Raw genomic sequence first — 11,513 nt, 5'->3', positions numbered from 1 at the left:
CATCAATGTGTGGCCTAAATTTTTCTCACATAAAAGTGACAACAAGTTGATGCTAAGTGTTTGAGTGTATGCGATTGTTTGAATTTGACCTGTCCCTATGTTTATGGGAAATATATGAAATTTGTGTTCTTTAGAAGCCAAGAGAGAATCCAGATGATTACTTTTGTTGTTGAAACCCGGTACCCTATTTTAATATTCAATAGATATGCATAACTTAGCTTTGGGCTTTCACTATGTGTCCAGCAGAGGTTGTTATATACCACACAGAACAATTTTGTCCATGGTAGGGGATTTGCATCTCATTGTTGCAACCATTGTATCCTCCTTCAGTGGCAATAGAGTGAATATTTGTGGTTGCTTGGGTTGAATATTTACTGCATTGATGCCTTTATCACCTCTGAAACCACGCCTTCTTTACATCTCAGTGCAACCGTACAGGGCATAGCTTAAATCAGCAACAATGGCTATCATCCAACATGATTCCTGAGCAGTGTAGCAGGACAGGGAGAATTAACAAATACACAGTGCACTGTGTGATGAGTGCCTTTTTCTTCTAGGTACCTGGTGCAACAGAAGGACGCCCCTCAGTTATGAAAGGAAACAGGTTATTTATTCGTTCCTCATCAAGCCACCCAACTTCAGTGACTGAGTATGAAGCAGTTGTCCACAAAACAGATGGCACATACATTACGGTCAGGGTTAGTGAAGAGTGAGTGCATACGTTTCCAGCTGCTTGAATGTGCGAAGAGTAGTCTCGTGACAAATAATATTTACACTGCTCTTGCCATGCGTATGTGCAGGTTTAACCTCATTTACATCAAAGGAATGAGGTTTGACATCCGCTTTACATTCAATCGAATACCGTTAACGCGGATGCATCGATCTCTTGACACATGCAAGAAACGAAGCCTCTGGAGTTTCATTTTTCCTCCCAGCAGCTCTTTGCCATCAAAACCTGCACTGGAACTGTCTGATTTGAGGTAATGAGCCTGTTCCTGGCAGCTAATATTTCATATAATTCCCTTGTTTTCTGCATGTCGCAAAACAGGTTTTTCAACAAGAAGGTACAAGAGAATCAAGAGCAGTCCAAAGCTGTCCGTGATATATTGTTAGGGCTGCATCGCCCTTATCCATACCTTCTGTTCGGTCCTCCTGGTACAGGGAAAACAGTCACTCTAGTGGAAGCAATTAAACAGGTAGGCAGTTTTCTCTGGCAGTGCTTATATAGCCTGTGTCCTTTATTATTCATTTTTGTATATTCAACTTGACTTGCCTGTTTTACTTTATGTTGTGTGGAAATGTCAGAATAAGTCTAATATTGTTACTGCAGATATGCACGCTCATCCCATCTAGTCGCATTCTGATCGCTGCTCCGTCAAATAGTGCAAGTGATCTGTTAGCCGAGCGGCTTTTGGATCACATGATGCCATCACAAATGCTTCGATTGTACTCTTCTTCTGTCCACCCTGACAAAACTTCAAAGAAACTAAAGGTAGGGTGCACATTCCATAAGATCTCTGCATGTCTGGCATGGCGCTCTTTGGCCACACCTGGCCCTTGCGCCATTAAACACCAAACATCATCATCATCTGCATGTCTGCTTGTATTGCAAATTTCATAAATGTAGTGGGCTGGCATGTTGTTCCTGTGTTCCCTGAGCTGTTTCCCCAAGGTGGTTATTTTCATGAAGTATGCACGTCCTATTGTTTTCCTTAGAAATGCTGCAATTTTTTGGAAGGTGAAAGTGAACATCTTTACACTGCGTCAGAGTTAAAGAAGTACAGGATCATTGTGGTCACTCTGGTCACTTCGTCAAAGTATGTGTTTTTTTATCTTCTTCCTGTTTCACATGTGCTAGTGTCACCATTGTGTGAATGCTCTGCAGGTTGATCTCGGCAGGCTTGCCTGTCAACCATTTCACTCATGTGATTGTGGATGAGGCTGGCCATGCTTTGGAGCCAGAGTGTGACATCCCTCTGATGGGACTTTTGGATGCTTGGAAGCCCGACATGAGTGGTACAGGGGGACACATAATTCTGGCTGGGGACCCTATGCAACTGGGTCCAGTCATCCGAAATCGTCTCTGCTTATCTTACAACCTGGGTATGCACTGTCCATGTATGCTGCGAGATGCTCACAATGGCACATTTAATGTTTTAACCCTTTCTAGTCCAATTATTCCTGCAACATAACACTTTACAGCAAATATGGGACCTAGAAGAAAAGTGCACCTGCCAAAACTTGCCACTTCGGTGCTGCAGATAAACATTGTTATTCCTAATATTTCGCAAGTGTCTTAGTCCAATAATACTGAGGTTAGGTCTTCCCATATTTTGTGGCCTTACTTTTTTCATTTCATTTTATTTCCTTAGACTCCATTGAAGGGGTGTTACACAAGGGGTAGGTACATACATGAAAAATTGAAAGCCATATTTTTATTACAGTGCTAGGTAATTTCTTATGGTGTTTAAAAATGTGGAAGGAGAGGTTATGACTGTGATTTCGTTAGAAAGGCCGTTCCAGTCTGCTGCTGCACGAAAAAAGAGTGACCGGTGCAACTGGAGATGCATGCCGGGGGGAGAATGTATGGGGGCTGCTGAGTGAGCTCTAAAAGAACTCGTGAAAAAGACAGACTAGCAATGCGGCGATGAGATGCAAGCAATGATAAGCCGGATACTGTTTTCAGTGCTGATATGCTGACGTCGTAGGCGTAACTTAGAATGAATAAATCTTGTAGCTCGATTTTGAAGCGATTTGAGTTGATTGATGACATATACTTGATGGGGGTTCCAAATGGGGAACGCATATTCTAATTTCGCCCTGACGAGAGACTGATAGGCTAGTAATTTTACATATTTTGGGGTGTGGCGCAAATGGCATTTTAAAAACCCGAGTGTTTTGTTAGCAGATAAATGATAAAATGATAATGTGCTGTCCCAGGTTAAATCACTACAAAGGATTATTTCGAGATAGAAGGTTGGCGTCAGCAATTTGGTGCAAGAAAACAAGTGGATTGCTGCGGCGGTGGAAGGCGACGGTCTTACATTTGTTACAGTTTAGTTCCATTAGCCAAAGGTTACACCATTCTTGCACACTTTGCAGGTTTTTTTGAAGAGGCGTGTTATCGCAACCATGCAGGTCTTGCTGTGGTTTCTGTGCACTGCCTAGGCAAACACAAGTGCTGCACCCAAGATAATGTTTAATTACCCTGCATTACTCTTGTATTGCACCAAGCACTGAACGACATCAAAATTCCTCATCTGCATCAGTGCCAACTAGCATCAATCAGCGAAACACTAAAGAAAAATTTGCTTACACCATTTCCCACAGAGAGATCCACATAAATCTTTTCTTGCACGCTGAATTTGGGTGCGGGACATCTTTTGTTTTTTCTTACATTGAAAATTATTAGTTAAATTTTTGCTCTTGTTGCTGCAGTTGCAGCAGAAGCTTGTTAATCTGTTCCTGTTTGTTATCCCGGCTCTTGCACTCAGAAATTCAGATCCTGTTTTTTTCCCGTAGGGTCATTTGTATTAGCTACCCATTTGTTACGTTTCTCTTTCCACTTGCTATATTGCGATGGCGTGCCGTGAACATGGCATCACCCGTCAGTGGTGCCTGCGTTGGTTACATATGTCACCATTGAAAACAGTGACTGTGCAGCACCTGCCGTGTGGCACAGTACAATCACCATCACTGTTTTGATAAAGTCAGTGGTCGCCAATTTTAACACACCTTACACCATCAAAAGTGAGGATAAGATGGATGAAGGTACAAGTGGTCCCCCCACACCCACATTTGCAGATGCTGTTGTAATGCATTGCTTCAATTACTTGATTCACACAGATGGACAGAAGTTGAAAAAAAAGCTATGCATGCTGAAAAAGAGGCTGTTATTATCCAAGATTAAACCCAAGCACCAGATGAAAATCACAAACTTCGAGTGTGATTCACAGCTACGACCACTTGAAAAAAGTGTTTACATTCAAACTGTTAGGCTGCAATTAAAAGCTTTACTTAATGGGTTTTCAACAGTTTGCTGGCTTTCTATTCAACTTCAAATTAAGTTTTGTGTGAGAGTAGCTTTCTGCTTCAGTGCTGCCGCAAGCATTATTGGATGTAAAGTTTCCCTGGATTATGTGCACTTTCTCCTTTTTCCTTTAAGAAATGTATTGACAGCTGCTTGTTGAGAGCTTAGGCCCTCCCATGTACTCAGAAATATTTGGATTGTTCCCAGCCTGCTTCAAAAAGCAGTTTCACTTGCTCCTAAAGCTGTTCTTAACCATGCTTTCCAAGTTGCAGCCTGATTAAAGAACTTCAGGTCGTCAAAATTAGTGTGAAGCCTTGCACTAAAGCACTTCCGACAACCATGGGGTATAAACTTCAGATATAAAACGCCATCAACTCTTTAGATATGCTGTCCACTTTTGTGAGTGTGCATACGTGCACATCATTGTTATAATTGCCCATCATTTGCACATCATTGGAGCACCATTCATATAATTTCTATATGTTCTATTGCAGTTACTTCAAAGCATCAAATTGATTTATGTGGCGTTTATTCATGCAGGTGTGTCCCTACTTGAGCGACTTATTAAATTGCCTTCATACCAGCAGAATGATGAGCACAATGCACACATGGTGACGAAACTGCTCAGAAACTTCAGAAGCCATGCAGACATCCTCAAAGTTCCAAATGAGATGTTTTACAATAGTGAACTGAAGGTATGACTAGTGACATGCAACCTTTGTGTAACTTTTGGCAATTGTGTCCTAGTGTTTAGATTTTGTGACCTGTGAATATTTTTATGCTACTCTTACACTTTTGATTAATGCAGAGAATGACTTGTATTTGTTTGATTGGGTACAAATTTTTGTTATGGCATTCACCTATAAGCAGTAACATGGAAAGCTACATTTTTTTCAAAGACAATTATTCTAGAACTCGTATGTGAACACGTACAAGTAGCTTCCCTGCTGCATGTTCCTCCTTCTGGACCATGGTTGGGTGTAGTGCGATAAATGGGGACAAAGAAAGTCAGATGCAAACATGGTGCTGTTTATTTCCTTTCTTTCTTCATCCCCATCTACAGCACTGTCTCAGCCATAATTTCAGTCGGCTCTCCTAACTTTCTCTACTTCTGGACTACTATGTTTGGCATTGATGTCAACAGCTGTTGCTTTTTGTATGCATTTCTCAGTGTTCTGTCACAGTTCTCACAGGGATACTTACCATATATATGTGAATACTAGATGCCTTTTCAGTTCAGGCACTGAGAGATTCCTTACATATGTTTACAGAACTTGGAAGAGTTCAGGTGCAGATTAGTCTAGCATTTCTGGTTAGCCAGGTAGTGGCCAGCAAAGTCCAATATGTTAAGCTGGCAACACCAGGAGCGTCAGAAATATCCCCCTGTTGTAGTTTGCCTTGCCGAGTGTGACCGCACAGGAGCTCGGCGATTAACTGTTGTCACAGCACATGCGCACAAGTTTGCAGCAAGCGAACACATTCTTGTTTGGCGAAAAAAAACTTTGCACTCTTTACTTTTCTGTGCACTCAAACTTTACGACTGCATGATGCCAGCCAGCCAAGCTAGCGTACGCTGCATCCTGGTCTTGCAGCTGTGGCAAGAGACAGGATGTGTTCTACTCTTAAACCAGTGATGTGAAGGCGTGCCATACACCCCAGCTAAGCTGGCTGTGCCATGACACTAGACTGTAGTGCGTCCACTTTTCGCTGGCATAGCGTGACTAAGCTTGGTTACTCTACGCTGGTGAATTTTTGTGATTGAATGGTCTACGATTTGTGATAAATTAATTCAATGAAATTTTTGAAATAAGTAGGAAGTTCTTTCACTTTGTGAAGCCTCATGTCCGTGGATGACTCAAACAATCGTGCTTGGACAGTCAGTCTGAAATACTATCAAACGCGTGAATAAGGTTGATCACAGCATTACAGTACTGTTATCTTGATGATGGATGGTTACAAAACGCTAAAACCCACTGCAGTGACTTATTTGTTGAGTATTTTCTTCCATACTGCACAACCATGTCATCATAGAAGTGTAATTGAGCTCTGGGTGCATTGTGAAAAACATCTGGGGAACCCTAATTAAACTGAAGCCCTCCACTGCAGCATACTTTATATTACCTTGGTTTTGTCACTGTTGAACCCACTCAATCAATCAGTTATTCACAGAATGTAGAGTAGTGATTATACAAAAATACTCATGAGAGTAATTATTACGGCTAGCAATAAATAAATTGCTAAAAAAATTTCAAAATTTTATTTTCTGCCATTGCAGGTGTTTGCAGATAAGATGATTACCCAAAGCATGTTGACTTGGGAGGGACTGCCCACAAAGGGTGTGCCACTTCTTTTTCATGGTGTTTGTGGAAAAGACATGAGGGAGTGTAACAACCCCTCATATTTCAACCCTGATGAGGTCAGGATTGTGGTGGACTATGTGATTTCCTTGTTGGATGGCAAAAATGGAGTGCGAACAAAGGTTCGAAAGTCTGACATTGGAATTGTTTCTCCCTACCGCAAGCAGGTTTGTAAACCATTGGCACATATGCAGTACTTTAAGCATCATGTACGGCTTCACAAGGTTGCACTTGTGATCATGATACCTACTTTAGTTTTGGAATGCAGTGTTTAAATTAAGTATTTAAAATTCTTACACAGAACTTCTTGTAATTACTGTCAAAGCTCTTCTCTTCCTTTAGTAATATGTCATTCAGATAATGACCTAGTTGCATCTGCAAGTCTTTCTGCATGCAGGACGGAACCCGTTACACCTAAAATCACCTTTGTGCAGAGGCTTGCAAGCTGTTTTGTTGCACATACATATTGCCCATGATACTGTCGTGCCCCCCTCCCCTTCACTTTTTAATTGTTTTCTTCTAAATATGTAATGGTCTTGTTTTTCTTTTCTCATTGTTATCTGTCACTTTTGATCTTGCATCTGACGTACTCAATTAAGTAGGTTCCCAATATGGTTTTGACTGTGGTGCATAAACACATTGATTCAATAGGGCAGGTCTCTGTGAACATTAAGGGCCAGTTTTAAGTGCTCCGTTTTGCTGTAATTTGTAAACACAATTTAAAGGTTTTGCATTATTTATCACTGATCTAAGCAATGGTTCCCTGTATAATTGCTTCCACCCCTGCATATCCAAGATAGACTGAATAAGTGACATCTTACCTGCACGTGATGTCATCTGTGATACATTTTACATGGCACTGTGCAAGCCTCTTTAATAGTAAGCCTTGCAAGCCTCTGTGCCCTCAAAAAAATGAACACAGTTCAGACAGTTTTTCAAAGCTTTGGCACACTTCCAGCTGAGATTGTGCATACTCTGCTGCAGCTGCTTTGTTTAAATGCAGTCGCTGCATGCGCAAGTGTGAGGGTAAAGGTTTAGAGCAAATCTATTTGGATATACTGAGATCTGTAGTCAATCTGTTAGGGTGCACGGAATAAACGGAGGGTGAGAAAGAGTGCAACAAAAAATCAATAGTGCTATGGTGACAACTGCTGGTGAGGTATGAAGGGGAATATGTTGAAAGAACTTGTTTCAATTCTTCAGGAAATAATTAGGGTAGATGCAGTGCTGTACTGTTATCGTCTCCCTGTGAGAGGTGTATGCATTGGAGTGCACTGTAGTGAGTGCGCTGTAGGCGCCGTAACATGAAAGAATGCATCGGTGCAAGCGAGTCATAGTAAGAAACACTGAATGCACTCATTCATACCAACCAGCGATAGACATCACTGATGTCAATGAATGATACAGTGCGCAAGTAGGTGAGCCATATATAGCTGCATCTAATTTGAGTTTATGGGCGGACGCAGTGGCTTGAGAAGAAGATAATTTCATAATCTTTCCTTAACAAGATAGCCATATATATAAACAATTTTCTTGGGTATGAAAAAAATTGCTCCAGGAACTCTTTAAAGTATCACTTGTATAACTGAAGCAGTTTGCGAGTTGCTAACCGAAAGCTCCCAGAATGAACCTATTGAAAATTGTGCTTGTATTAATAAATTAGTCTATGCCTTCAGCACAGACCCGTATATGCCTGTACCAGTACCAATACCAAGGCGATTTTTATTTTTGGGAGTATCTATGAAAGTGTCTTGCAATTTCCCACAGTTAACCCTTTCATTGTCTAGTTTTTTTCTGAGGTGATGCACATTCAGCGTAGGGTTTTTTCTTGGGTAGCATAAAACTCATAAATCACAGTGTCTTATTTTTCATTATGCATAAGGGAAAAAATCACACAAGTAATCGCAAATGCTCTCTTAGTATGGTCCTCGTATTCCTACCTAACATCAGTGACATGGCGGGACAGAAACACAGAAATGTACCGTCACATCAGTGACACTGGAAGGGTTAAAAAGACACTGTCATGGAAGCAGAAAACTGGTGTGTAATGAGTAAGGATAGAGCTAAGAGATGGACTATAGGTACAGTTCTTGCTAGAGTGCAGTATGTTCAGTTTACCAGTTAAAATTACCCACCGTAGTGACTTCGCAGTGCAACACCATAGCTGCCAAGTCTGAGGTCATGGGACCAAATCCCTGCTGCAGCGGCCGCATTTCGATCGAGACGAAATGCAAAAACATTCGTGTGCTGTGCATTGGGCGCACTTTAAAAGATACCCAGGTGGTCAAAATTTCCAGAGAGCCCCACTATGGTGTACCTTACAATCGGGTTGCGGTTTTGACACAAAAGAACGCAGAATTTTTTTACGCATTAATATTCATTGGCATGTATTGAATGAAACATAAGGTACCTGAAAGGCTTGCAAAAAGTTCTCAGTAGTTTGCAACAGTATTCTGTGAATTTCCTTTCATAAGCTGTGTGTAGGCAAGTGAATGCTTCGATGATTCAAACTTGAATAAGGTAACTAAAGTAGAAGGGAGAGGGCTTCTTTAGTCAGGTACCAGTGTTTTCACTAGAGAAGTGGTCCTAGCTGGAAGATGCCCAGAGAATTCATCATCAGCTAAAATTTTTGCTGCATTTAAAGTGCTCGCTGTGTCGATGGGTTACTGCGCAAGGCTTGCCCTACAAGCAAACAAGCAAGCAAGCAAGTCAGGAAAGGGCACGACACTCCTCCACTCTGCAACACGCAAAGAGCTTACGGCAGGGTTCGTTGACTCTCCAACACTGCACAGAGAAGGCTCCGCTCGCCAACAAATGCAGGTTTATTAACCCAAGATACAGCACAGTGTGACAGTCACGGCACTTACGAGCAAAGGCTCACTGCAAGACCGATCGAGTATGCACACCCAGTGCATACTCGATCCTGTTTAACCGGGTAGCGGGCCTTCATGAAGCTTTCATTTGATTGCGATGCAATGTGCCTTCAAAACTTTATTGTTCTATCACAGGTGCTAAAGATCAGGAGCTTGCTTGAGAAGCGAGGGCATAAGGAAGTTACTGTAGGTTCCACTGAGGAATTTCAAGGCCAGGAACGTTTGGTGATTATCATAACAACTGTGCGAAGCAATCGCAGCCTTGTCCAAGGCGATGTGCGCCACAATCTTGGATTTCTGCAAAACCCAAAGGTAAATATAGTCTGTGCAGGTTTCCATTGCCTTGTTTTAACATCCTGGCTTTGTGGAAGTGCACAGATGTTGCCTTCTGGGCCATGTGGTCTGTGGAGTTTTTAAAGCAAAGCTTTCTTTGCGTCTTCCTTCAACTTTCCGACTGCTGCTGCTGGGTATTTCAGAGTGTGTATATAGATGAGAGGCGTGAGTCGGAGAGGAAATGCGCCCAGAGAAACTCGTTTTCACCCCACCACGTCGAATGAGCACAATGCCCTTTGGAGCTCCCTGGCTATCGCCACATTAGCCGCTTGACAGCTGTAATTATCCGTGACTCCCCTCAGAAGTATTGCAGAAACTGCAGCGCCTCTCTTTCTACTAACCTGCGAGGCCAGAGGGGACGCAGATAGAACTGTAGAGAGAAGAGCAGGAGAGGGAGGAGAAGAGGCAGTTCCCATACAAGAGAGAGGGGGAGGCGACGTAAAAAGGCAAGGAAACCCCACTACTGTACGACAGCAGTGATATTGGGGAAACAGGATAAGCTTAAGTTCAAGGTACGGTACAGTACATTGCTGCTATTCCTGAAAAATAAACACCATGCAAATATGTCCAGCGGGCACTTGCGCAGGGCATGCAGAAACAGAGCCGCATTAATTAAAGCGCACCGCAGGGTCCAGGAGACACACTACGCAAATGGTCGACCGTCAAATTAACACTTCTGTACCGGCGGCATTAGCTTTGTGGCTATGGCATTGCTAGAGGTTGTGGGTTTGATCACAATTGTGGCAATCGTGACAAAGAACATCACTGTGTCAAAATTAATCCGGAGTCCGCCACTATGGCATGCCTCATAATCCGTGTGTGTTTTTGGCACGTACAGCCCCATAATCCAATTCAAGTTTAATACTTCTGCCACAATGCGATGTGTCATGTGAGGCAATGACAACGCTCAACCCTCTCAGAGGTTATAAAATATGGCGCACAACAACGCCTCATGCAAACACCTCTGCCTGTGTGTTCTCTGTACTATGCAGACAAACAGCAGTAACGTTTATCATCAACTTGCCATTCTCGTGTTTTAGCTTTAGCCATCAACATCACTGCTAATTATTGTCAAACAAAGCATCCAGCACGGAAAGCTTCGCTTACTACATCTATTCCCATAGTGCATGGGATCTGTAAAATTTTTTTTTACTTCGTGTTTTATTTGTGTAGGTAGGTAGTCAGCAGAATGAAACACAAAAAGAAGATTGGGTTGTAGATGTAAGATAAAGGTGCCAATAGTTTCCTTTAGAAAAAGTTCACATGAAGTTGGATATTTGTTAAACACACTGATGCAGGCATTGTACCTGAAGCAGAGAATGTTAGGATTTTTCTGTTCCAAATGCAGTTATCATCATGGGTTTTCATTTGTGCCGATTGTACAGCCTATCGATAGAAACGTAAAGGCCAGCCAGCCAGCCATTGCCAACAACGACCAACTGGCCTTTACTTTTTGCGAGTGGATTTAGATACACACAGGGCATTTCACGTAACTTATACTGACCTTCAGAAGAAAGCGATACATCATAAATGGATGTGACTGACATATATCTCACTGGGATATTCAGCTACTACATCTTTTGTATTGTGCTTAGTCAGCACACTGCCAGTGTGGAAGCAGCCATAATTTATTAGTGAAGTGACCCGCCGTGGTTGCTCAGCGGCTATGGTGTTGGGCTGCTGAGCACGAGGTTGCGGGATTGAATCCTGGCCACGGCGGCCGCATTTCGACGGGGGCGAAATGCAAAAACACCGTGTACTTAGATTTAGGTGCACGTTAAAGAACCCAAGGAGGTCAAAATTTCTGGAGTCCCCCACTACGGCGTGCCTCATAATCAGAAAGTGGTTTTGGCTCGTAAAACTCCACAATTGAATTTTTTTTATTAGTGAAGTGCAAATTCGTGAGAAAATATGTGTGTA

At 42.3% G+C, this 11,513-nt stretch overlaps 1 protein-coding gene across 2 annotated transcripts in view; it reads left to right on the top strand.

The window, feature by feature from the left end:
• LOC142585185 (putative helicase MOV-10) overlaps positions 1-11,513 on the top strand; it is a 91,554-nt gene that overhangs the window by 75,226 nt on the left and 4,815 nt on the right. For both annotated transcript variants that reach the window (XM_075695744.1, XM_075695753.1), the window contains 9 exons: positions 558-709; positions 801-980; positions 1,049-1,196; positions 1,331-1,492; positions 1,717-1,817; positions 1,886-2,103; positions 4,571-4,725; positions 6,306-6,554; positions 9,396-9,572. In XM_075695744.1, coding sequence (XP_075551859.1) covers positions 558-709; positions 801-980; positions 1,049-1,196; positions 1,331-1,492; positions 1,717-1,817; positions 1,886-2,103; positions 4,571-4,725; positions 6,306-6,554; positions 9,396-9,572 — 1,542 coding nt within the window. The remainder of the gene's footprint in view (positions 1-557; positions 710-800; positions 981-1,048; positions 1,197-1,330; positions 1,493-1,716; positions 1,818-1,885; positions 2,104-4,570; positions 4,726-6,305; positions 6,555-9,395; positions 9,573-11,513) is intronic.

The sequence above is a fragment of the Dermacentor variabilis genome, chromosome 1 (assembly GCF_050947875.1).
Source record: "Dermacentor variabilis isolate Ectoservices chromosome 1, ASM5094787v1, whole genome shotgun sequence".
NCBI lineage: Eukaryota > Metazoa > Arthropoda > Arachnida > Ixodida > Ixodidae > Dermacentor > Dermacentor variabilis.
This window is presented reverse-complemented; position numbering and strand designations above follow the sequence as displayed.